This window comes from Chiloscyllium punctatum, chromosome 44 (assembly GCF_047496795.1).
Source record: "Chiloscyllium punctatum isolate Juve2018m chromosome 44, sChiPun1.3, whole genome shotgun sequence".
In the NCBI taxonomy this organism is placed as follows: domain Eukaryota; kingdom Metazoa; phylum Chordata; class Chondrichthyes; order Orectolobiformes; family Hemiscylliidae; genus Chiloscyllium; species Chiloscyllium punctatum.
Window position 1 is genome coordinate 12,461,102 of NC_092782.1, and position 27,693 is coordinate 12,488,794.

General features: G+C 39.8%; 1 protein-coding gene across 8 annotated transcripts in view; it reads right to left on the reverse strand.

The window, feature by feature from the left end:
* Positions 1–967: 967 nt before the first annotated feature.
* Positions 968–27,693, reverse strand: part of recql (RecQ helicase-like) — a 46,944-nt gene continuing 20,218 nt past the window's right edge. For all 8 annotated transcript variants that reach the window (XM_072562245.1, XM_072562246.1, XM_072562250.1 and 5 more), the window contains 10 exons: positions 23,388–23,554; positions 18,191–18,272; positions 14,033–14,181; positions 11,811–11,928; positions 9,814–9,952; positions 8,436–8,527; positions 6,301–6,520; positions 5,620–5,740; positions 4,290–4,460; positions 968–3,299 (listed from right to left, as the gene is read on the reverse strand). In XM_072562245.1, coding sequence (XP_072418346.1) covers positions 4,308–4,460; positions 5,620–5,740; positions 6,301–6,520; positions 8,436–8,527; positions 9,814–9,952; positions 11,811–11,928; positions 14,033–14,181; positions 18,191–18,272; positions 23,388–23,554 — 1,241 coding nt within the window. In that variant the 3' untranslated portion in view covers positions 968–3,299; positions 4,290–4,307. The remainder of the gene's footprint in view (positions 3,300–4,289; positions 4,461–5,619; positions 5,741–6,300; positions 6,521–8,435; positions 8,528–9,813; positions 9,953–11,810; positions 11,929–14,032; positions 14,182–18,190; positions 18,273–23,387; positions 23,555–27,693) is intronic.

Here is a 27,693-nt window from a genome sequence, read left to right on the forward strand (position 1 = left end):
TAGGAGCGAGTGAAAAATGTGTTTAAGGTGCACAATGATCTATTGAAGGGGAGGTTGGAAGGTGCATGATGAGGACAAGAGGAACCCTATGATAGTTCACTACTTTGTCATCTAAACATCTCTCTAGCTCCTTCTTCTCAGAATTCACTGTTTGGCAAAACTTTTGGTTTCTTCCTAAAACTCCCCGATGCTTCACAGGTCTGTTTTATTAAATACTCAAGTTAAACTTTCAACCAATACAGAAAATGGAAGGGAAGCTAACAATTCTTTACAGCCTTCAGATAGACTGATAATAGTGATGGGTTAGTAATAGGGGGTGGGAGCAAGTGCTGCAGGCAATACCAGGAGATTACAGTGATCCAAACTAAGTGATCCTAGTGCAGTAATGGTTCCTGTCTGATAGTTTCCAAAATGGGCATCCTGCTGCTGGAATTGGGTGCAAGATGTATTTGGCATACTGGTTACTCCAGGGAACTTGAACACAAGCCTTGCAGGAGGCAGGAACCCAGCTCAAAAACTCTGTTTCTGAAGACCCAGAAACAGATGCAAGAGGATATTAATTATGATGATATTTTATTGCAAGGCAAATGCTGTAGGTTTGGATTTTTGTAGTGCTAGTTACCAATAAGTAATGTGAGCATTTCATGTGAATGAATGTCAGCCCAATGCTGAAATGATTGTCAAGGCATGTAAAAAATAGCAACCATTGTGTCGGAATTGGATATTCAGAATTTTATACCCCTTTCGGAATTGTCACTGAATTTTCAGGGCTGCAACCTGTTATGAACAAATGTCTGATCCAGATTATAAGATGATACCCTTGTTACTTTCTATTAAGATGTAAAACCGAGGCTATCAGTGGATTGAAAACCAGGAACAAATATCTGCCCATATTTACCTTTGCACTAATTTTAATTTTTCAGTTGCATGCTCCGAATGACTTTGACACAGGTAAACGTCAGCATAGTATTGTGAACTTGGAAATTTTATTTCAACAAAGCATGGGACAGCACATCATATGAAAGAAAGCAATAACTTGAAATACATTATTGATAAAATGCAGAAATATGGAAATAAAAAGTGGTGTACTTGAATAAATGCTGATGGAATGATTGGTTTACCAAAATTGACAATATTGAACAAATAGGTATCATAATTTTGCCAAGCATCAGTAATGCTCCAGATTCCGAGTCACAGCAAGATCTGCCTTCTATTTGTGCTGATGCAATTATCACTGACACAGTGCTACTCGACCAGGAGTTCTCTACCGGTTATTACTGATGGTCAACAGGAGTGAAAACTCAACCCAAACTCATGATTGTGTTAAGAAATAGGTACTTGAAGTACTCAATATGTCATTTGAATAGTATAAACAGACAAGGCTTTTGCCATTTTGGCTTTGTACTGTTCAGCAGAATTGTCTGAGGGGCACCCACACAAAATGCTACAACCTGTTCCACATATTGACAGACAGTCTCATTATTTCCAAAGTTGACTATAAATGAAATATACTTTAATTAGAAAGGAAACAAACTTCATAAAGTTAATTAAGATATTTTTACAGTTTTATAATTTTACTAAATCTTCAGAAATCAAAAGAGCAGTTTTAACCAATGATGGTGTAAATTTTCTCTCGATTGGTAAACTCTTTATCTAATTATGTAATTGATCACAAAGTGAATACCGTTCCATGGGTGCTGTGATGTGGTGGCCATGACAGATCAGATATTCTGTCGGGTGGTGGGCACCAATGTCGTGGTGCAATCCCCAGCTAGGGCCATTTTTGTTCCCATCTGTGTGTCTCAGTGTATATATACAACTGCTCCCAACCTCAAAGTATAGGACAGAGGTAGGCGTGAAGAGTTCTTGATACCAACATATTCCCAAACCCTCTATCAATGCAATCTCAAGATTGGTGCATTAATTTGAACCAAAAGGCAATTTTGTTTTCTCTGTCTTGCTCTCCAGCAATAAGCAGTATTAAATTTCCAAAGGCAACCTGACTTCGTGAAGATTGAGCAAGCCGTTATTAGGTGAAAACATATGGACCTTGTACTCTATGGTGCAGCACTTTACAGCTCCAACATCCGACACCCATCTCAACCCAATTCTGGTTTACACCACGATTTACATTGTAGCAGCGGTACACTCTTCCATCTGAGGCAGAAGGTCATGCATTCAAGTGTCTAATTAAGGTGATGATTTCAGTGCAGTGTTATGACAGCACTGTTTTTTGGATGAGATGTTAGAGAGGAACTGTCTCCTCTCCAGGCGGAGGTTAAAGATCCCACAGCAGTTGTAAAAGAGTCAAGAGCTCTTCCTTGTCAAAATTTCAGTCATTACCACATTACTACGTGGAAATTGGTTACTGCATTTCATACTGGCTGTGAAGCAATTTGAGGCATCCTGATGTGCAAAGGCACTATAGAAATGCCAGTTCATTCAACCATGGTGCACAGTGCAATGGCACTGCATAATTAGTGGCATTGTCTAAAAAAAATGTGAAACATCTACGATTCCACAAACAATTTAGACACAAAATTGGTACAGTTTTGCCCTAGGCAAAATGAAATCATTAACATATAAAAGTGATGCAATATTTTACTGCACTTATTTACAAAAAAACTACAAAACATTATCTTGGCCAGTTTTATCAATGTATAAGGAGCTCCACTTGCAACAGCCTGTAACTATAGTCTTGTGATCAGAGAGAAATAGGTTTGTCATTCAGGTGAAATTTTCATTTTAGCCTAGACGATAGAACATTGCAGTGAAGAGTGAAAATGGTGTGTGCATCAATTTAGGAAATATTACGCTAAATTGTTTTTAGCAAGACTCCTTTGCCATTAGGATTATCGCCCGTCTTTCAATTGTTTGAAATTGTAAACATTTGTTTCCACATTGATTTGTTTAAGTCTGTAGCCACCCATTCTCACCATTCTATTGCTTACCTCAATAACTGCAAAAATGCATAGCTTTTTAAAAACATTATGCTTAAAATGTGTAAAATTTGTAATATTGCTGATTACTGCAAGCAACAAGCCTTTCTTCACGTTTTGTGGAGCTGTTAGTTCTGAAACAGATTTTTAGCTGGTGCACTATAATGACATTTGTGATTACAAATCATAATGTTGCAGCATTAGGGTTCCTCTTAACCCTTTCTTTTCCCCCTCAGCTGAGGAGTTTTGACAAGCTTGCTTTTGCTGAAAGCTTTCTAATTGTCAGTATCTCTCTTCTCTCCACATTCTGTTCCAAACTGAAAAACTATTAATTCACCTCATTAATGGAACAGTCTCCCCCTGAGGATAAAGCAAAACAAAAAGTCTTGTTACTGTGCAGTTCTTAAAAATACTAGCCTTAGTTTATTTTCTGGGGTTAGGAACAAAAGAGAGTGATTAACAGATACAGTATTCCGTCCAAGGATGGATAAGATGGCACAAGTGTAACTATCTTTTTCTGACCTATGAGATCACTGCTTACTGCCTGAATAAGCATTAATTCAACTAGCATTGACAGTGAGGAAAGTAATGTTTTCACCCTATTTGTTAGTCTGTCTGTATTTCAAAAGCCAACGTACAGATTACAACAAATAATTTGCTGCAGAGGATGGATATGACCCAAGGAAGAACTGATTAGTTTTTGGCAAAACGATGGATACAGATCCTGAACTTCTTGCAAAGATCCAACAATATTGGGAACATTGGGTGATTCTTTTAGAATGGATTGAATCAGATGCTGTGTTGAAATTTGTCACAGCTATCAAAATATGTAGAGTTTTCACAGCAGGGTTATTAAATATTAATTAGCCCTGGTGAGATACAAGCTCTTAAATAAGAATATTTTTGAATTTGTAGTTACTGAGGAAAAGCTTCAAGGAAGTGCTATGGAACTATAATAATCTGAGCAAGGCGGAGGTACGCACTGGACCGAGTGTCCTCTTCACTTCTTTGTTATTGCAATTCCCTGGCATATCATACTGAACTACATTTGGGAGGGGAGGGGAGGCCTTAGGATGAGCATTTGAGAAATTAACTTACTTTGCGTTCTATTCTTCCAAATCTTCAAGGAAGTATTCACAAGATCACACCAGGTTATAGTTAAGAGTGGTGTATCGCTGTTTTGAGTTCACTTATGAGATAGGGCATTGATACAAAATTATAGCTTTACCTTCATGACCTTGACAGCATTTAAAATGTTAAGTTTTAAAGATTTAATGTAGCATAGGATCTGTTAACCAAACAATGGATGAGGTGAAATGTTGGAAAAGCATGGAGTCAACTATTTCTTACTGTTCAAGTGGAGGCGAATCAGTCCAGGATAAATGGGTTATCCTCTGGCACCTTGCTTTTCTTGTTCGGGGTTACTTTGCCTGCAGTAGAAGTCTGTTTACGCTTATTCCCAGCCTCTTTCTGCGGAGCACTTGTGACTTTTTCTGGCACTTCCTCAGCAGAAGAATCCAACTACAGATGAAGACGAGTGTTAGACCTTCTTAAATCAAACGTTAAGCAAACTAGTACAATTTTCGTTTACGAAAGCAGAAATTGCTGGAAAAGTTCAACAGGTCTGGCAGCATCTGTGCAGAGAAATCAGAGTTAACATTTGCTGTCCAGTGACCCTCAGGACATTAACTCTGATTTCTCTCCACAGATGCTGCCAGACCTGCTGAGCTTTTCCAGCAATTTATCTTTTTGTTTCTGGTTTCCAGCATTTGCCATTCTTGCAGTTTTTATTCAGTACATTTTTCTTTACTTCTATTGACATGAACCCAAGTTTCTCTCCAAAACTAGGTACAAAATGCCTGATCACTGAATCAATTAAACAGCAATACCAAGTGTCCAAAACCAGTACCTTTACATCATAACTGATAACTGGACATTGAGAATTTAAGAGACTACTCCTTAGATGTTAAATGTACAGCAAACATTAAGTTTGCACATCATCCCTTCAATTAGAGGCCTTTTATGGGTACATCGGGAGTGTTATGGAGAACCCATTACTTGTGTCGATGGTGCAGCTGCAACATGTATCACGTAGAACAAAACAGTAGAGCTGCTGGCATCCATGCCTTGAATTCAACACCCATCACTGCCCCATCCAATACCATTAGGTTACTGCACATACAATCTATAGGATTGTTTTCTTTAATTATTTATTCATCCATTGTGAGCCTTGTCAGTTGGGCCATGATTTGTTGCCATAAATAACAAGTCTTGAGAAGGTTGTGGTGAGCTGCCTTCTCAAGAAGCTGCAGTCCAATTTACATCTTGCCATAGTGGCAAATCCAGAGCACTTCATTCCCCTATGCCACTGATAAGGCAGAAATATCATAGGAAATACAACCTCCCCATACCTGATTAGGGACGTATTATCAACCCTTTATAGTCACGGCAGGGACTTGTGTATTACAATTTGGTTACATCATCAGCACAGGTGCCACAGCGAACATCCCACCAACCTTTCAGGGTATCTTAGGATGGTTTAAAACAAAAAAAAAGGAGTCTTGCCAGTATCTACATACAGACAACATTTTTCCCCCTCTTTCTCTATCATTGTGATCACTCTTTCCACTTTTCCCCATCCCTGGGCCATTTAGTTTTATATTAATTCTTACATTATTACCTTGTTACTTCTCAATTTCATACGCATTGAAATGACATGCTTCTTATTGTTCAGCAGGTTTGCCCTGGGCGCTTCCTTCAAGTATGCAATTGTGGCAAACGCAGTAAAGCTGAAGTCTTCTCTGTAAGTCAAACAACAATTCAATTATACTGAACTGGAGCATTGAATTACAATTTATTTCAGTTAATCTTAAATGGGCGATTTCAGAAAATAAGTCCATTGAAGATGCTTAGAAATTTAAGCATATTTATGGAAGAGGTCATTTGATCCCCTGATACGATATACAGCAGTCAACCATCCAACCCTATTTCCATCTTCAGGTCATATATTCTGCTTTACTCTTATTTTCCAATATCTCGTTTAAATAAGTTACAATGTCTGACAGGACAGCCAATGATAAAGCATTCTACACATTAATACAGTACTCTAACTGCGCAAGGCCATTTTTTTTCCCCTTAGCTTTCATCTGTGGAAACAATTATTCATCATTTAACCTCTCAAAACTGTTCATAATTTTCAGGGCCTTCTAGATCTCTCACTTGCCCTTTTCTGTTTCAGTAACAAAACTGCAGTTTTTGCTTCATACCTATAGTCTCATTCTTGTAAATCTTCAATGTTGTCAGTGCATGGCTCTACAGAATCACTTTTTGAGAAAGCTTACCAAGGGATCATGGTACTTACTTCAAGTATTGTTCCAGAAGAAGGTGGACAATTAGTTCTTCCATTTCACTCCTGGAGAGATTTGGAGGGCTTACAGAAGCCACCCGGAGTTTGGAAGGACCTTTTCCATTCCAAGCTTCAATTAATTTCAGTGGGGTGAGCTTTTCACCGAGCTGTTCAGCTTGTTTCAGGATTTTGATCAGATCAGCACAGTAACTTGTGACATCAACCTTTTCATATGCTGCAAGGGAAAACAAAAAGTGCATCACAGCATCAGAAAGGACCGCTTTTCATTCTACACAGAAAATAGGAGCAAGCAGGGCTTTTTGCCTATTGTGCCAGCATTGCCATTCATTATAATCAAAGCTAATCATCCAAATCAATAGCCTGTTCCTGCTTTCTCCCCCATATCCAGTAATCCCTTTAGCTCCAGTGCTACATCCAACACATTCTTGAAACCATGCACTCTGTCGGACTCAATTGCTTTCTGTGGTAGCGAATTCCACAGGTTCACTCCTCTCTATGTGGAGAAACGTTAGCTGAGTTTGTCCCTTTTGAGTGTTTCTAGCATTTTCAGTTTGAAATAACTCTTCCATGGCTGGTTACAGTTACAGGATGCTGGTTAAATATAGCCAAGTGCCACATGTTTCAATAATACAAGTATGCGCAGGGGTGAGTCGCAATCCTGCCTGCCAGCTATCTAACCCTACTGACAGTTTTCGTTATTATATGTGTACGTGTCATTTTTAGCAGTCACGATTATTGTTGTGTGAAACACAATCACTGACTGGCAACTGAAAATCACTGAGAACAATAGAAATGAGAAACTTAGGTGCTGAGTATAGAACAGAATAACTCTATACTAATTATTTTATTTATAAAGTATAAATAATGACTAAAGCACTGTGATATGCCAATGTTTATATAGTTTATTATAAAATACATTTTTGGTGTGTGACAAACGCCCAAATTACTAATGCTTCAGTTTTGCTTTTAACTAAGTGATCTTGAATCCCTGATAATATTTTCTCAGGTCATATTGCCCATGTCACAGGAAGTGTTCAGAATTATTTTCTGAACTTAACACTTGCAACTTCATTCCATTTCTCTGAACAAGAATTGTGTTTTGGTAATACTATGGAATCTACACAATAGTGCACAATTATTTCTGCAATGTTTCAGAATAACAGTGGCTCAGTGGTTAGCACTGCTGCCTCACAGCACCAGGATTCCAGCCTTGGGCGACTGTCTGTGTGGAGTTTGCACATTCTCCCCGTGTCTGCGTGGGTTTCCTCCAGGCGCTCCGGTTTCCTCCCACAGTCCAAAGACGTGCAGGTCAGGTGAATTGGCCATGCTAAACTGCCCATACTGTGAGGTGCATTAGTCAGAGGGAAATGGGTCTGGGTGGATTACTCTTCAGAGGGTCGGTGTGGACTGGTTGGGCCGAAGGGCCTGTTTCCACACTGTAGAGAGTCTAATCTATATAGTAAATGTTGATTTTTGTTCATATGAACTCATTGGGTGTTCCTAACGAAATAAGTGAGTTGCACAGCATGTGTTTCCTTCAGTCCAACTTGTCCATGCCAAATAAATATCCTAAAATATCCTAAATCTAGTCTGATTTGCCAGCATTTGGCCCATATCCCTCTAAAACCTTCCTATTAAAAGGCATCTGCATGAGTCCTGAAATGTTGTATTTGTACCAGTCTCCACCACTTTCTCTGGTAGCTCATTTCATACATGCACCACCCTCTATATGAAAAAGTCCCTTAGGTCTCTGGGTAATCCAAGATGGAGTATGGAAAAAAATTGTGGCTGTGCTGCTTTTTTGTTTGAAGCATCTTCCGTGTCGGGAGCTGATTTCCTCGAACGTTTGGAGCAGTAATTAACTGTTTTATAAGCTGTGCATTGTTTTGGAACTTTGAAAAAAAGGTCAAAACAACAGCACTTTTGAAAAAAGGAGGAGAGGGACAAAAAAAAGAGAGAAGTAAACCTGCATACCTGTGTGACCCAGCAGTGAACTTTCACTGCTGACTGCCTCAGCTATTTAGTTTCAAGTATCATGGACATCGGAGTTTGTTTTAAGAAAATAAATTTAGAAAGGAAATATATTAACAACACAAATCAAGACCTGAAAACTCAGAAAAGTACTTTACATGTTTCACTGTTGCAGTTGTCACACATTTTGTTGCATTTTGTCGAATCCCAAACTTCATCAAAATACTGTGCTATCTGCACACGTCTACACCTGGAAATAAAGCACAATGACAGATTACTATAAAGTTCCAAGTTTTGATTCTGTACAATCATGTAGTGTGCAAGAATACTGTCACAACAGTGTCAAAATTTCTGCTACTGGTTTTCAAATTCCATCATCTGATTTTAATACTTGGGAGATTCATCGACTAAAGTAGTTTTAAAAAGGAAAAAAACTGACTTAAAGTAGCCACGGCAACCAGCTGACTACACAATTAGTCAAGCTTCATGAAACCAACATTTAAATAAAATGCGTCTGAACTGAGATTTATTTTTTTTTATTAACAGTTACTGAGACAAGTTTACCCAGTCTGGCGTGAAGAAATCCTCATTTTCCAATGTAATTTATACCTGTCGGATGGGTCTCACATATTGGAGATGAAGGTCATCAGCTGAAGTTATCAAGCTTGGAAGCAATTAACTCAGATATTAAAATGAACCAGGAAGCTGCTCTGGCAATGCAGAGGAACTGGGTTTGTGACTGGAATCTGCTGGTGAAACTGCTGTTTCTGTCTGTCTGACTCAGTCTCCCAACAAATCACAGAATCCCTACAGTGCAGAAGCAGGCCATTCAGCCCATACTGTCCATACCAACCCTTTGAAAAGCATCCCACCTAGACCCATCCCCCACTACCCCTTCCCTACATTTTCCCATGGCCAATCCACCTAGCCTGCACATTGCTGGATACTATGGGCAATTTAGCATGGCCAATTCACCTAACCTGCATATCTCTGGACCGTGGGAGGAAACTGGACCACCTGAAGGAAGCCCACACAGAAACATAGAGAATGTGCAAACTCCACACAGACAGTCACCTAAGGCTGAAATTGAACTCAGGTCCCTGGTACTGTGAGGTAACAGTGCTAACCACTGAGCCACCATGTCACCCTGAAAAGAGTCCCTTATCCCCACAAGGAAGAGAGCCTGGTCACACACCTCTGAATCAGAAAACAAAACATCAAAGTATCAAGAACATAAAGGACAACTGAATAATTTGCGACTGCTGATAATACAAGACACCAATTAAACAACTGTGATATCAGATTAAAACCCACTCAAGGGCACCCTAAAGGGGAACTGGAAGAATTTGTACTTTGATTTCTAGATGGCAATTTTTCCAGACGCTTCAATGCCAAACACATTAGGGATTTGGATTTCAACAAGGATCTTCCAAATGAGGATTCAACACCTGAGTTTTAAGACAAGTTGAAAATATATTCTTAAAAATAACAAACAAGAATCAACAGAACCGTAAATTGATGACAGTCTAAAAGCACCTTTGTGAATCCTGACAGTACGCCAACATCTCATACAGTTTCTGCTGTCCTACATTCTCCATAACCACCATTGTGCTTTGCCTGAAGATATCCATAAATCCATAATACAAAACACAATCAGCTTTAAGGTCATCTCGACCTAGAAAACACAAGAGGAGAAAGGAGATTATAATGAATCCTTTTGATCAAAAGATGTCTTCATCTCATTAGCTCAATTAACTGCATAAAATGCTGCCTATGTTGAAATGTGATCTGGTCTATGTTAGTTAATCCCAGCCAGGGAACAGCAAGATCATCATGGTCTATCTCAGGGGAACAGTAAACAACATTCACATGTGGCATTTTCAGCAGAGAATCTTAACAATACTGATATCTGGCAACTTGTTCAAAGGTAGCAGAGAAGTCAGACCACACTAAGTCACCAAGTGCACAAAAAGGAAAAAAATAAACAGGACTCAGGGCTGGAAAATGCTTCCACAGGTGCAGTTCACAATATGTAAAATGCATGTTAGACCTCCCCAATCTGGCAACCTCAGGCTGGCTCAGAGAATTGCTTTTTAAGTCACTAATTCCTTTACTCCCACCTCCTTCCACTATCATGTAAGCACTGACTTGTACAAAGGTCTTTCCTTTGTGCAAACGCATGACATTAATTCTCAATGGCCATGGTGTTATCAAACATGACTGGTGGCTACTCTCTTCACCTGCCCTTGTGAGCCCATCTTGAGGTCTGGTCTGACTAATGTCTTTCTTCAATGAGTCACTCTTGTATCACGACAGATATGACCTTGTGCTCAAAAATAATCAGTGCTGGGAACTCTTTCTTACTGCACTTTAAACTGTCTATTCAACTCTTAAATGTTGAAAATTGTCTTTACAGCAGTTAAATGGAGAATTCTGCTTGGTCTGCTTTAAGCTGCCATTTACAGAAGTGCTAAGCACTCTGCTTGCCACACTGTAAAATGGGTCTTTTTTGGAAAACCAGAAGTACTATGGATGTCAGTTCACAGATTGCCAGAACCAGAGGGTGCCAGATTGTACAACACAACCAATTTGCTTCCTGTTAGTGATGCATTCTAACACAAAAAAAAGGAAAGTATCCAGTGTACTATAAAACAAATTGCAATTTACTTAGTAACTGCGTCCTCTAGTTATTAGTACTCGCATCTAGAATCTCATCTTGATCAACCTTTAACCAGATACAATAATTGATTGAAGCTATTTGAAGGTCCAACTTTGGCTCAACCAACAGAACCTCTGAAACCAGTATCTGCTGACTTTCCTGGAATACTCAATGCAATTCTAACATTGTAAGCAGCAACTTTGTAATTCTGATCTCTTGCAATATAAATGGGCAGCAACATTTGCCCAGTGTTAGCAGCTGCTGATAATAATGTATGTAATTGCAACTGTATTTGAATATGACTTTATATTTAATCTATAATTTAAATAACAAAGGAACTCATTACGAGGAAATCAAACATGTAATTTTGAAGATGATCATGGGCCAAAGAACATTCATTTGTTCATATTTTACATTTATCATATTGTTAATTCCAAAGGCATTAGTTACTTCAGTTGTATATTATACAGTGCCTTTAAACTACTGAGTTTATGAACATATTATAGTCCTCTCCACAATCTAACCCAGATTACTAAAATCTTTAGTTGACAAGAGGGCAAATGTTTTTGGATTAACATCCGAAAGTAAATGGGATAATTAGAGGACTTATTTTTCGCAAAAGGTGGTTATTAGAACATTAAATGATTTTGGGAAAAAAAGTATATCATTCAAGTGGCAATTGGATAAATATTTGAAAAGCGAGGACATATGTTGTAGAACAGGGAGAGAAAGAAAGAGCTAAAAATAGTCTTTGTTAGTGATAGGTTTTATGTTTCCATGAAAGATACTTAAAAGTGAACACAATGGATAATTTCACTGTTATTTTTGGTTGCTTTGTGATTGTCCTAAATCCACAAGTCTTTTGATACTTCACCTGCCCGTCCACTCTCTTGGTAGTAATTCTCCATTGATTTGCTGAGAGTCTGATGGATCACGAATCGCACATCAGCTTTATCAATACCCATGCCAAATGCCACTGTTGCCACAACAACCTGAAAAACGTAACATTTGACAATCAGAACCAGCCCATTCAACAGTGCATCATTGTACTTTGTAATTCAAGAGAGTTGGCTTCCCTCTTCCCTATCCTGCAAAAATCACCGATGGTAAGTACTTGAATTCAAAACTGCAGACAAATTCTGTTATTTGCATTTACCTGTACACCATGCTTAATATAAATAGGGATGCCATTTTTCACCAATATAAAATAACAGAAAAGCACTGCTCCATAGTCATTCAATTCCCTCCCACAACAGGTTGCATCATGGACAATACATGGAATTAAATACTCCTGTTAAATAGAATTGCAAGGTACATTTTTAGTACAGGTCATTGTTATATGTACAGAAAGGATTGCAGATTAATGATGCTTGCATTGGAATACAAGTGGACGTTTGTTGCAATTTCATTTAGCATTGTTGCTGAAATAAAGTTAAGCCTTTGGAAGAGAAGAGGAAATGAATCCTTTAATATACAATCAGAGTCTGGACAATCTCCTAAGCAGGGTCGGATAGAACATTTTCTCCAAGTAGGTCTATGCTTTTTTGTGTGCGTAGAGGGAGATTACAAAACTTCAGGTGTACCTGTATGATTGTATTTGGGATACTGAAAATATATTGGATATGTTAGAGCTTTTTTGATATTTTCTCTGTAAACAAGATGGTAAATAGATATAGAGGAATAACTACAATATTTATGCTATTTGAGTCTGTTCTACAGATTATTTGCCATGATAGAAGGGATTATTTTCACATTCACTACTTCGAGAGTAATCTGGACAATCTGAGACTATCCACATATTGTAGAACTCACCCTTTATTTAAAAATACAGTTGAACAGATAATCGGACTGGCTATCAGCTGTTCTGCATGTATACTGCCTAAGCACTGAACATGGAAATTACTCCGATTAACTTACCAATATGTCACTTACTGCATCTCTCTTGCTAGTAGGAAAATGCACAAAAACATATCTCTATTCAATGACTGTTACTGAAAAGTGTTTTACTTTTAAACATGACATTTTGTGGGAAGAGTCCAGTGCAGGTTTGCGCATGTGAGCACCTTTGTACAGAGCAACACTTAGGCTTAAACTGCAATACAGAGTTAGGAAATGTCCCTAATTTAACCAATAACTAAAGGCTATGCATTCCCATTAATGGAAGGAGGATTCATACACGTGACTAACCAAGTTGACAGTGATTGATAGCAGCAACCACAGAGGTTTGGGAAAAGTTTTCAGCAGGCAGTGCAAATTAAGTTTGCACACAAGCTCATTCTCTCAGTCAGGGCTCAGTAGTAGCACTTGTTCTTCCAAATCAGACATTTAGGTGTTCACTGACACTGCACTGTTGCTCTGCCACCTTTCAGATGAGATATAAAACTCAGGCTCTTAAACTAGAGAGGGTTTACCTAGAGGTTGCTGGGTATGAAAGTTTTGAATTAACAAAGGCTGGATAGGCAGAGACTTTTTTTCCCCACTAGAGTACAGGAGGTTGAGAGCTGACCTTATTGAAGTTTATAAAATCATAAGGGGTGTGATAGATTTAATGGTAGGTAGGAGACTTCTAAACTAGGGGGCGTTATTTTTGAGGTGAAAGGAGAGAGGTTTAGAAAAGACATGAGGGGCAATTTGTTTTTAGTATGGAATGAACTTCCTGAGGAAGTGTGGATTTGGGCACTCTTACAGCATTTAAAAGACACTTAAGTCTATGAATAGGAATGATTTGTAGGAGTACGGGCCAGGAGCAGGCAACGAAGATGAATGTGAAATACTTTGTAGTGCTATTTCAAAGAGGAGGCATGTTTATCAGCATCTTGGGCAGTATTTATCCTGAAACCAAAATTACAAAGCAAAACAGCCCAAAGGATTAAGCCATTGTATTCGTTTGTGGGACCTTGCTGTGTGCAGATTGAATGCCACATTCCCTACATTATAAATGACTACACTTCAAAAGTACTTGATTGGCTATGAAGCACTTGAGTAGTCCTGTGTTCATGAACGCTTAGTTGTTCTTTTATTCCAGTAAAGAACCATATTAAAAAAAAACATGAAGACCATGAAAAGCTGTTCTCCATCACACTAATTTTACCTGACCTTTATTTTGTTTAAAGTCCAGTCCTTATGAACTTTAGTCTTCGCAGCAGCCTCCATGTTGGCATGGTAACACCCAGCTGCAATGCCGAGTTTTTGCAGACTACTGGTGACCTGCTCAGTATCTTTCTGAGAAAGGCAATAGATTATTCCTGGTGGAAAAAAAGATTCAGAGAATCAAAATTACAATGCAAACTGCACTACACACTAGTTGTAACATACTTTAATTGTGCAATACAGAGACCATAAAATGGATGAAATGGTTTCTATAATTTGAAATATCGCATTTCTGCCAAATAGCCAGAAAAACACAAACATAATTCTCAGTGTGTCTAATGTTAATGAGATTCATTATATATCATCATTATTATTGGAAAACTTGGGTTCCAAAAGTAGAGGAAAACGGATTTTGGTTTTCAGTTCTGTGAATCATAATTCCGTAAGCTTTAAGATAATTATGGAAAAGGGTGACTGATCCTTGGGTGGAAGTGCTAAATTGGCCAAGGCTAAATCCATATCTGATATCTGTGAGTCATTTAAAAGCCAACTGACCAGAGTTCAAGACAAGCATGCTGCTGTGAGGATGAAAGACAAGGATGGCAAGATTCAACAAGCTTGGATGATGGGAGATGCTCTAAGTTTAGTTCGTAAGTTTAGTTTAGATAAAGGAAGCATATATAAGGTTTAGGAAACTAAAATCTAACAAAGCCGTCGAGGAATATAAAAAGCATAAAAGAACTTAAACAAGAATGACGAGGGCTAGAAGGAGGCATGAAATGTCCTTAGCTGGTAGAATTAAAGGAAAATCCCAAGGCATGTTAGGACCAAAGGGTAACTAGGGAAAGGGCAGGTCCATTCAAGAACAAAGGAGAGAATTTATGCATGGAACCAGAGGAAATGGGTAAGGTCCTCAGTGAATATTTTGCATCAGTATTCACCAAGGAGAAAGATGCTGATGATGGTAAGATTAGAGAGGGGGTTGCCGATAATTTGGGATATTTTGATATTAAAGAGGTGATGATGCTGGGTGCCTTGAAACATATTAAGGTAGATAAGTCCCCAGTGCCTGATGGAATTTATCCCAGGATACTGAAGGAGGCAAAGGAGGAAACTGCTGGAGCGTTGACAGAGATCTTTGTATCCTCTTAAGGCACAGGTGAGGTCTCAGAACACCAGAGAATAGGCAATATTTTTTCTTTGCTTAATAAGGACAATAGGGACAATTTAGAAAATTATAGGCCAGTGATGCTTACATCAGCGACAGGGAAATTACTGGAAAAGATTCTTAGAAACAGGATTTAGTTATACGTGGAGAAGAATGAACGTATTAGTGATAGCATGGCTTTAATCGGGGAGGTCTTGTCTCATAAACCTGATTGAGTTTTTTGAGGAAGTGATGAAGATGATTGATGAGGGTAAGGCAGTGGATGTTGTCTACACTGACTTACTAAAGCATTTGACAAGGAGCTCATGGTAAGCTTATCCAAATGATCAAATCACATGAAATGCATGGTGATTTGGGATGTTGGATACAAAATTGGCTTGGCCATAAAAAGACAGAAGGTGGTTGTGGAGAGGTGTTTTTCTGACTGGAGGTCTGTGACCAATGGTGTCACACAAGGAATCAGTGTTGGGAACACTGTTGTTTGTAATAGATATAAATGATTTGGATGAAAATATCAGTGGTCTGATTAGCAAGTTTGTACATGACATGAAAATTGATGGCATTGTGGATAGTGAGGAAAAATATCAATGGATGCAGCAGGATATTGATCAGCTGGAAAGTTGGCGGAGAAATGGCAGATGGACTTTAATTCTGACAAGTGTGAGGTGATTCATTTTGGGAGGTCAAATGCAAGAGGAAAGTATAATGTAAATGGCAGGACTCTTAGAAGCACTAATATACAGAATGATCTTAGTGTCCAAAGCCATAGCACCCTTAAAGTAGCAACAAGAGTAGATAAACTGCTAAAGGAGGCATACGGCATGCTTGCCTTCATCAGTTAAGGCACTGAGTAGAAAGATTTGTAAGTCTTGTTGAAACATATAGGACTTTGGTCAGGCCACACTTGAGAGTACTGTGTGCAATTCTGATCACCACACTTTCGGAAGGATGAGGTAGTTTTGGATAGAGTGCAGAAGAGGTTTACCATGCTGTGGTCTGGATTGGAATATATTAGCTATAAGGAGAAGTTAGACAAACTTGGGTTGTTTTCACGAGAGTGTCAGAGGCTGAGGGAAGACCTGATAGATGTACATTAAATGATGGAATATAATGGATAGGATGGATTGTCAGAGTCTCTTTCCCAGATTGGCAATGTCAAATGCTGGAGGGCAGAAGTTTAAGGTGATGGGGGCAAGTTTAAAAAGGAGATGTGCAAGAAAAGTATTTTTTACACAGAGGGTAGTAGGCGCATGGAAAGTGCTGCTGGGGAGGTAGGAAAAGCAGAGAGGATAGCAAAGTTTAAGAAGCATTTACACAGACACATGAACAGGCAGGTAATGGAGAGATAAGAACCATGTGCACATAGATGGGATTAGTTTAGGAGAGAATCATGGTCAGCACAGACATAGTGAGCTGAAAGGCCTGTTCCCTTGCTGCACTTTGGGTGGTCTAAGATCTGACCAGGTTTCTACCAACACCTGCACCTCCCTCCCCATCCCCCACTAAGCAAAAGAAAACTTGTAGTCTACCAATCAAAATTTCCCTTTGAGACTAGACTTGTCCAACATTACCATTATAACACAAATCAATATCAGTGATAGAGGATACAAGTCACAAATGCATTTGTCCATATCAGTCGTAGGAGCACTAACCAGTGCTTGGGCGGACAAACTTTTGTCTTCACATTAGGGATACCCTACATCACATTATGTAACCCTACAACCTTCGTAGAATAAGAAGACTGAACAGATCCAACAACTCAAACTGAGCACCTGTAGGTGCTGTGGGCTACCTGCAGAGCTGTATTCAGCCATAATCTCTAACTGTATGCCCAGACACATCACTATTTTACCTTTACATTAAGTTAGGGGATGATACCTGATTCAATAGAGACTGCAAGAGGGCATACCAGGAACAGCACCAGGCATACCTAAAAATGAAGTGTCAACCTGATAAGCTGCAACACAGGATTACCTGTATTAATAAAAGCAGTGAGCAATGCATCAAAATGATTCAACCGATTAGATCAAAGATTCTACTGTCCAACAACATCTAGCTTTGAATGGGATGGACAAATTAAACAATTAGCAGGAAGGGAAGGCACTGCACTTCCCAAGCACATCAGTACAAAAGACAAGTATTGAAGCATTTGCAACCTTCAGTCCAAAATGTCAAGTAGTTGATGCATCTTAACCTCCTTTTGGAGTTCCCCAAATTCCAGGTTTCAGTCAATTCATTCACTCCATGTGACATCAAGAAACAGCTGAAGGTACCATATGGTACAGAGGCTACGAGGCCTAACAACATTCTGGTTACAATACTGAAGACCTGTGTTCCAAATGTAGTCAAGTTCCTAGCCAAGATATTCCAGTAAAATGCCACTATCCACCCAGCAAAATGGAAAATTGTCCAGGTATGTCCTGTCCATAAAAGGCAGGATAAACCCCAACCCAACCAATTACTGTCCAAGTCTATGGTTTATGATCAGCAAAGTGCCAGAAAGAATAAAAAAACAACACAATTAAACGGAATATTTTGTTGCTCATTCTCCGGTTTTTGATATTTGCTCTTATGACTCTCAAAACAATGTGAACCTTCTTAGGAAACGGCACAGCAGAAAATGTAAAGCTTAGTTTGTCTCTGATGCAAATTATAGGTTAAAAAGAGTCACACATCAAGGTTAAAAATTACACAGCAGCAAACAAGTCCAATGTCCCAACAACTGGGACAAATGGAAATAGATTTGTCAACTCTGAAATGATCAAAATGTTAATAAGACAAAGTTATCAAGCAAAGAAATGTAAAGGAATGGAAAAACGATGGACAATTCCCTTCACAAGTGTGTACATCTTCGCACATCAACAGGCAAATACACAGATTTTAAAAAAAACAATGAGATGGCAACATTTTTTGTTCCAACTCCATTGATGGAGACTTGACAGGAGATTATAGCTAGAAGGTTTTCATGGTTGAAATTCAATGTGAAAATAAAATACCGGATTTCCCTTTGTAACGTCCATTGATCATTCGGACTATATCTTCAATGCAGGCTTCAAAACTTGCTGGCTTTTGACGAATCTGTGAAATTAGAAGAAAATACTGAAAGAACTGCTAGCAGGTCCATTCATAAGCCAAGTTTCCTCATTTGACAAACTTTAACTTCTGGAATAACTTCTATTCACATAACTCCTTTAATGCAAGTTGGTATCCAGAATTGTTTCATAAAAGGTATTACAAAACAAAGCATAATACCGAGCAATCTGAGGAGATACTGTATTAGGTCGGATAGCCAAAAGCTTGGTCAAAGTTGCATCATATACACGCTGTATAAAAAACAAACTTTTCAGACCAAATTTACTCAACAAAAAGTTAGGGGTTGATCTTTGATTGGTAAAGTTTTCAAGGGGGTTACTTATAGCTATAAGGTAGTGGGGGAGCCATCATTAAGAAATACCGAAAAACTGATCAACTATCTCGCCATTTGGTCCAATGTCAAGAAACAGTCACAAAATTCACAGAATTTAACTATGCTTCTTAGCACGGTCCTTCACATACCAGATAATAACCCATCTCAGTGAAGATTCTTTATCCAGTTCAGTGAATGCTAAACTGGTCATGGAGCACCCAATCTTTCAGGAATTGGCATTTAGTTCCAGACTGATCAGCTTTGACATGCTCAGCAGATGCCAGCCAAACATAACAGCCCATCAACATGGCGTTCCCACAAAACTCCAAATTGGCATTGAACTTCAGCCCACTCTCATATGGTCTATTCGGGATGTGCTTCCACTTTAGGGAGCTTCCCCAATCCAGGAGAGCATGTAGCAGCCTGAGCAGAACCTGCACTTTCAATGCTGCTCAGGTGTCAAGGGAAGGGCTGCTCTATTGGCAAGGGTCATACCGACCAGTTGCAAATCTTTGACCTCAACCTTGTGCAGCATTTGCAAGTAACGTTTTAATGAATAAATGAATTGAGATGTTATCAAAATGAATGACACTTTTGCCAAAAGTCAAGGGCTTTTTTTTAAAACCATAGATTATTTAGATTTAAAGAATAATCTGAAGGAAGAAAGTAGAGAGGTGGGGAGATTTAGAGAAGGTATTCCAGAGCTTGGGAATCAGGCAACTAAAAAGGTGACCAGCAAATGGGAAAGGGATTAAAATCACAGATATGCAGGAGTTCAGAATTACAGGAGTACAGAGATCTCAGAGGACTGTAGGTCTAGAAGAAATTAATTAGATAGGAAAGAGCAGAGCCATCAAATTATTTGAAAACAAGGATGAGAATTTTAAAGGAGAATTGAGGACTGCAGATGCAGTGGCGCTGGAAAAGTACAGCAGGTCAGACAGCATCCGAAGAGCAGGGGAGTTGACATTTTGGGCATGAGCCCTTCATCACAAATGTCAAGACATTCCTTAAACCAGAGCCAATGTAGGGCAACAAGCAGAAAGAGTATAAGTGAATACAACTGGCACAAGGTACAGCAAAGATTTGGATGAGCTCAAACTTAAGGTTTGTACAATGTAGGAGACATATCAGGAATGCATTGGAAGACTTGAGGTAACAAAAACAGGGATGGAGGTAGGAGAAGCACTCTGTTCAAAATACACAGATCATAATTTTCTGACAGTAGATCTAAGAGCACCAACTTCAATGATTATAATTATCTATTGGATTGCTTTCCACCATCCACTTCTCTGAAAGCTACAGCTCAGCCAAAACTCTATTATCCAAATCATAGTTTGCTTTAGATCCAATTTCCCCATCGCTCCTGTACTTGCTGGCTCTCAGTTTGGCAAGGTTTCCAATTTCAAAATTCTCAAACTTGTGTTCAAATATCAATATGGCTTGACCCCACTTTAATTGTTCCTGCCACACTACTCTTAATGTACTTTGCATTCTTTGAACTCTGCCTCTTTGCACCCACCATTCATGGGTGCCAAATCCTGGAACCCCATCCATAAAGCTCCCTTCTCCTCGAAGACATTCTGTACTGTTTACATGACTAGATGTTAAATTTTGTTTGATAAACATCAAGGCATTTCACAGCATTGTTAACCAAATGAAATGTCCTATACAAATGCGAATTGGGTCATGTTGTACTTACAGCCAGGAAGACATCACTGCTAAATTGGTTTGGACTCAAAATGCAGATAACAGCACTTGTTTATTCCTCATTTGACCAGGAATTACTAAAGGAAAAATATACTGATAAACCTCGATTATCTGAACGAGATGGGTGGGCAGTATTTCGTTCAGATAATTGATTATTCGGATGACTAATCCAATGCCTGTCTTCTGGGACTCTGAGTTTTCTGAAGTTTCTTTTTCCCTCGCTCTGCCTGCCTTGCTCCCCTCTCTGCCTCTCAGGATTTGTTTCCGAGAAGACACACACACACACTTGTCCACAAGGGAGCTGCAGCATTGCTGAAGCCTCTCCCTGCCATTGCTTCACTTCAATGGGATTGACAGAGCGAGCATTTGCCAAGTCCGCTCCCCGTTCAGGAGACTAGGCGGCAGCACAGTGGGTCAGTAAACTACCCAGTAAACATGTGTCAGGGTAGTGTGAATCAGGAGGAGATGTGTGTTAAACCCATCTTGCTACTTCCTCAGAGAAAGCTGCTAGTTTTCACATCTGCCAATTACAAAGAGAGAGAGTGCGAGACACACTAGTATTTTCATCTTCCATTCAGGCATCTTATTCATGTAGCCAAGGCCAGCAACTTAGGCTCCAGGGAATATAATTAAAAATTAACAGGGTCAATTTGTGTCATCTCATTCTTTTAATCCTTAGCAAATATTGGGGACAAATAAAAATCCATGGAAAACATCAATTAAATGGTGTGGCCAAGAACCTGTGGAAACCCTGGACAAAATCACTGGTCATCATCTGATCTACAACTGAGTCTTATTAACACAGCACTGCTCATTACACGCTCGACTCAACTGTTACAGGCATGATGGCCAACCAAGTGATTGTAACAGACTATCCTCCAAATTACTACCAGAAATTCATGTATCCCCACATTGGATTTGATGCATTGTGATTTGCAAAAGCTACCCTGGAAAAGCACAAGGCTGTCTTGGGCTACAGTGTAAATAAGAATGAACTAAAGTTTGAGCTTGCACCCAATGACAGAGCAGATTTGATGAGCTGAACAGCCTGTTCCTGCTCCTATGCAAGACAGCATTTATTTCTCTGGTGCTGTGCATCAGCATTTCAGTGAAATAAATTAGAGGTACAAGTGTATCTCATGATGGGATCAGTGACCAGAATCAATGGTCCCGGGGAATCAGCTGGGCTGCAGAAATTTCAATTTCTAAGCAAATCTCTGCTGCTGCTTTGAACCATTAGTCCCAAGCTGCAGGATCGGTTTCGAACTCTCATTCCCACTGTGCAAGTGTCTGCTTAGAATCACCAATCCCACTCTTCAGGATTCCTAAACGCTCCCTTAAGCATAGAGTAACCCTCAGTGAACTCACTTCCTCTCAATACAGTTGAGGGTGACACATTTTAAGTCAGATTCTGAAAGAAATATTCACTAAACTGTCACTTACAAAATATGGCAATTGACTAAGGAAGAACAAGGCCTAGAATTACTTATACTGCCTCCCTGTGATGTACCCACAGGTATCAATCACCACATCTGCTAACAATCCTCTACCATGGTAAAGTGAGACCAAACTGTACCAAGGCTCCTGAGATGCTCTAATTAGAGCTCTAGCTGAGGTGGAACAACTCTGATCCACAGCAAGACCCACAATGCTTAAAATATGGGTAAGAGAAAAAGAGAAGGCAGTAAAGCTACAAACATTTGAGAATGTGAGGACATATATGAGGAACGCACTATTAAAGCATACGTGCATTGTTTTGAGTGGCCTGTGAAAGAGTGAGATTCTCTGTGCTTGTCAAGGCCACATCTGCCCAGCTCAGAAGGAAAACAAACAAATATTACAACAACACACAGGAGAGGGCAGTCAATCAATAAGAAAGTTTCCTGGGCTGAAGGCAACTTTACTGTAATATTTCAGATCATGAAGGCAATCAATAAACTGTATCCAGTATGTTTGATATAGAAAATAAAACCAAATGGTAAAACACAATTTCATCACACTAAAATATGGATGGGAAACATATGGATTAGCAAAGTAAGACAGGTACTTCACAAAGGGGATACACAGGAATTTTCACAGAAATGATGGATTAGATTAGGTTAGATTCCTTATAATGCGGAAACAGGCCCTTCGGCTCAACAGGTCCACACTGACCCTCCGAAGAGTAACCCACCCAGACCCATTCACCTACTGCCTATTAATGCACATATCAATAGGAGCAATTTAGCATGGCCAAACCACCTGACCCACACATCTTTGGATTGTGGGAGGAAACCGGAGCACCCAGAGGAAACCCACGCAGACACAGTCACCCAAGGCTGGAATCGACCCCAGGTCCCTGGCGCTGTGAGGCAGCAGTGCTAACCACTGAGCCTCTGTGCTGCCCTGGGATTAATATGGGACAATTAAAGAGCAGAGGCAAAGTGGATTTTAAAAAAAATCTATCACCAACCAAAGCCCAGTTTGATGGAAGGAGACAGAGGTCAGTAATACTCTACATGCCCAAGGAAATTGGTAACAATAGGGTGGAGAGAAATGTAGTTAGCTTCAGAAGTCTAGTGATACATCATAAATAAGTTTTAATCTCTTGGAGTTTAAGTGATTGGTTTTAACAGTCCAAAAGATTCTCTGAAATTGGCCAATCTTTCTCTCCTTCCTTTGCCTCCCTCCATCCCATCATTTTAGGATATGGGGATGACAGACATCTTGAATGACCTTTCAGTTCACATATTTAAGCATGTGTGAGAAAGACTCTGATCAAGAGAGAGCAAATGTGAAGATTTTTGGCATTTGGATTTTGAAGTGGTGTTTACAAAGACAATGCCTTTGATTTTTCCACTCTCTCCCAACCCTATTTAAACTTGTTACATTGATGCCCTAATTGTAAAATGGCTTTTACTGCCGGTTACAACATAAGAAATTAATCACCCTCCAATTCTGAAGAATAATTGTTGTGGTATCACGTGTTGAATCTGAATGCATTTAACTATGTGCGTAAATTCAAGTAAAACCAACATATTTTACTGAAAGTAAAACAAATGAGCAAGTTGTTCAATGTTTCAGTGTATGTTAGGTACCTCATAAAACAGATTGGGTCTGTTGAAGGAAGCTGTAAACATGAGGCATTTGGGAATGCACAGGATTTTTTTCACATCTTCCAAGATATTGCTTGTTGCAGTTGCTGTCAATCCAATTAACGGAGTCTTTGGGAACTGACGTTTCAGGATACCAAGGCTCTTGTAGTCTAGAGGTAACAAAGTTTAATGTTTATCTCTAAAAGCAATACCAGAAATTACATCTCCTCACCTTTAAGTTTTTCCCATAAATAGTCACTGTGGAAATTTACACCAAAAAGACACTGTGTAATTTGTCTAATTGATATGTTTTAGTAGCTTGAATCTTCTGATCTGAAATAGGGGTACTACCAATATCAGATAAAACGTTGCCTATTCACCTTTAAGGAGATTTTTACTTGAACTTCTGGGCTCAAAACCTTTCTAGCCAAAGCAGCACAGTGCACTGAAAACAAACATAGAACAAAGAACAATACAGCACAGAACAGGCCCTTCGGCCCACGATGTTGTGCCGAACATTTGTCCTAGCTTAAGCACCTATCCACGTACCTATCCAATTGCCGCTTAAAGGTCACCAGTGATTCTGACTCTGCCACTCCCACAGTCTGCGCATTCCATGCCCCCACCACTCTCTGGGTAAAGAACCTACCCCTGACATCCCCCCTTATACCTTCCACCCTTCACCTTAAATTTATGTCCCCTTGTAACACTCTGTTGTACCTGGGGAAAAAGTCTCTCTCTACTCTATCTATTCCCCTGATCATCTTATAAACCTCTATCAAGTCACCCCACATCCTTCTCCATTCCAATGAGAAAAGGCCTAGTACTCTCAACCTATCCTCATACGACCTATTCTCCATTCCAAGCAACATCCTGGTAAATCTCCTGGAAACAACACCAAGCAGCTAATTCCCACAGAGTCAACTGCACTGGGACTTCCTCATGGACCTAATACATGTCCTATCCTCATTGCTGTAACAACTATCATTCTATTAGGAGACCTGGCCTCAAGGGGTTTGGACTGGATGTCTAGGCCAGCATTTAGTGTTTCTCTATACATTGCTCTAGAGAAGATGGTAGCAGTGAGCAGTCTTCTTGAACCCGTGTAGTCAATTTGGTGTACCAAATGTTAGAAGAGAGGGAGTTCCAGGCTTTTGGCCCAGCAACAGTGAAGGAATGGTGAAATATTTCCAAATCAGCACAGTGAGGAGCTTGGACAGGAACTTGTGGATGATGGTGTTTCTTATTTACTCCTGCCCTGTCCTGTCCTGCCCTTCTAGGTAGTAGTGGCTGTGGCTTTGGAAGGTATTGTTGAAGGTACCTTTCTGACTTTTTGACATACATCTTACTGCTCCTGTATATTGGTGTTGGAAGAGAGAGAATATTGAACATGAAGAATGCAGTGCTAATCAAGCAGGTGCTCTGTCTTTGAGTTTAGAACATTGCTGGAGTTCCACTCATCCAACCATGTTGCGAATGTTCTATCACATTCCTGATTTACACCTCCTGGAGTGCGACAGGATTTTTGGAGGGGGTTGGGTGTCAGTTATTTAATGCAGTACTCCTAGCCTCTGATCTACTTTTGTAACCACAGTATTTATATGGCTAGTCCAGTTCAGTTTCTGACCAATAGTAAGATGTTGATAGCGGGGGATTCAGTGATGGTAATGCCTTTGAATGTCAAGGGCCAATGGTTACATTCGCCCTTTTTGGAAGTGATCATTGCGTGGAATTTTTGTGATGTGAATGTCATTCACCAATGATCAGCCCTAGACTACTGTCCAGATCTTGCTACATTTGGACATACTGTCCAGGTCTTTCTACATTCAGACATAAATCACTTCAGTATCTGAGGAGTTGTAAATGGTGCAGAACATTCTGCAGTGAACATCCCTATTTCTGACCATATGATTGAAGGAGGTGCTGAGGCAACCGAACATGGCTGTGCCTCAAATATACTACTCTGAGGAACCCCGGCAGTGATGTCCTGGAGCTGAGATGACTGACCTCCAACGACCACAGCCATCTTTCTCTGCACTAGATAAGACTCCAAACAGCATAGTCTTCCCATTGATTCCCACTGACTCTAATTTGCCTCCTTGATATCACACTTGCTCAAACGTGGCCTGGCCTTGGTGTCAGTGGGGCTAAATTTCCACCTCTAGAATTCCATTATTTTGTCCATGTTTGAACCAAGGCTATAATTAGCAGTCCTAGCAGAAACCAAACTAAGCATCAGTGATCAGGTTATTGCTAAGCAACTGCTGCTTAATACCATAATTGATGACCACAGCAACCAGTTTACTGATAATATAGAATAGATTGTTGAGGTAGTAAATTGCTAGATTTGAATTGTTCTGCTTTTTGCAGACAGGACACACCTAGGCTATTTTCCATATTGTTGAGTCAATACCAGTTTTGTGGTTCAGATTGACCAGGGGACAACAAGTTCATGAGCTCAAGTCTTCAGTACTAATGCCAGAAAACTGTCAGCTCCCATTGCCTGTGCAGTATCTAGTGCCTTCTGCTACTTCTTGATATCATGTGAAGTGAAATGAATTAGCTGAAGACACTGACACAGATTGCCAGAAGAGGTCAAGATAGATCATCTATTTGGCACTTCAGATTGATATTCAGATGTTACAAAAGCTTCAGCTTTGTCTTTTTCACTGATGTGCTAATTATTAAAGATGATGTAACTCTGGACTCTCATCTTTCAGTGAATCGTTTAATCATCCACTGCCATTTACGATTGGATATGGCAGAACCACAAAGCTTAGATCGGATTCATTGGTTATGGAATTGCTTAGCCCTATCTTTCATTTGCTGCTGATGCAACTTATTTTCACATGTGTCTGGTGCGATCCTGGCATGCCCTGCTGCACTCTTTATAGAAGCGGGGGTTGATCCCAGTTATGCTGGAATGGGAGATATGACAGCCCAGGAGGTTGCAGATTTGAAAATTCTGCTGCTGTATCCAATAGCACATCATGAATATCTTGAGTTCCTAAATCTGTTTGAAGTGCACATGGACAGTGGTATCCGCAGCAGACAGACTGGTGTGAATAAGGCCAAGTATGGGGTTCCCTCTTGTCAGTTCACTGCTGCATACTCAGTCAAGCAATTATGCTCTTTAAGTCAGGACTGGCTTGGTCTGTTGTGCTGCTCCCAAACCACTCCTGGAGAAGCACACTGAAGTCCCTTACCCAAAGTAAAATCTGCACCTTTGTCACTCTCCATGCTTTCCCCAATTGTTGTTCAGGATGGTTGCAAGGGCAATACAAGGTAATCAGAGATTTCCTTGCCCATGTTTGGCCTGATGCCAGGAAAATTCATGCGGTCTGGAGTCAATTTGAGTACCCTCAGGTTTGGAAAATAGATTATTATCCAAATGGTGATAGATTGGGAAAGGGGGAGGTGCAATGAGACCTGGGTGTCCTTGTACACCAGTTGTTGAAAATAAGCATGCAGGTGCAGCCGGTGGTAAAAAAGGTCAAATGGTATGTTGACCTCCATGGAGAGAGGATTCAAGTAAAGGAGCAGGGATATTTTAATGCCCTCTGGGCAATTAGGGATGGACACAAGTTTAACTACATCCATGAATGAATAAAACAAAAATACGGAGCTTTGGTGAGACCACACCTGGAATACTGCACACAGTTCTAATCACCTTACCCGAGGAAAAATGTTCTGGCTACTGAAGGGGAGCAATCAAGTTTACCAGACTGGTTCTTGGGATTTAATAGGACTGATGTATGAAGAGAGACTGAATCAGTTTGGAATAATATCCATTGGTATTTAGAAGAATGAGGGGAGATTTCATATAAACTTATAAAATTCGAACAGGATAAATGTAGGAATGATATGCCTGATGACTGGAGAGTCCAGGCCAGGGGTCACACCTTAAGGATACAGGGTAGGGCATTTAGGAATGAGGAGTAGAAACTTCTTCAACCAAAGAGTAGTGAACCTGTGGAGTTCTCTGCCATGAAAAATGGCTGAATCCAAAGCACAATGTTTTTAAGAACCTCTTTTAACAGGAGAGTACAGTAAATGATGTGAGCAAATATACTATCTAAAGTCTAAGGCTGGGGACAACAATTGGTTTCTCACTAAAGATTCATCTTGAAGGGGTCAACAGCCATAAATATTGCTGCGAAAAAGTATCTGCATCTTGTCATTCAATCATACCGACTGTCTGATCATGGGCTTGAAAAATGTGTTGCTGGAAAAGCGCAGCAGGTCAGGCAGCATCCAAGGAGCAGGAGAATCGACGTTTCAGGCATAAGGCCTTCTTCAGGAATGAGGA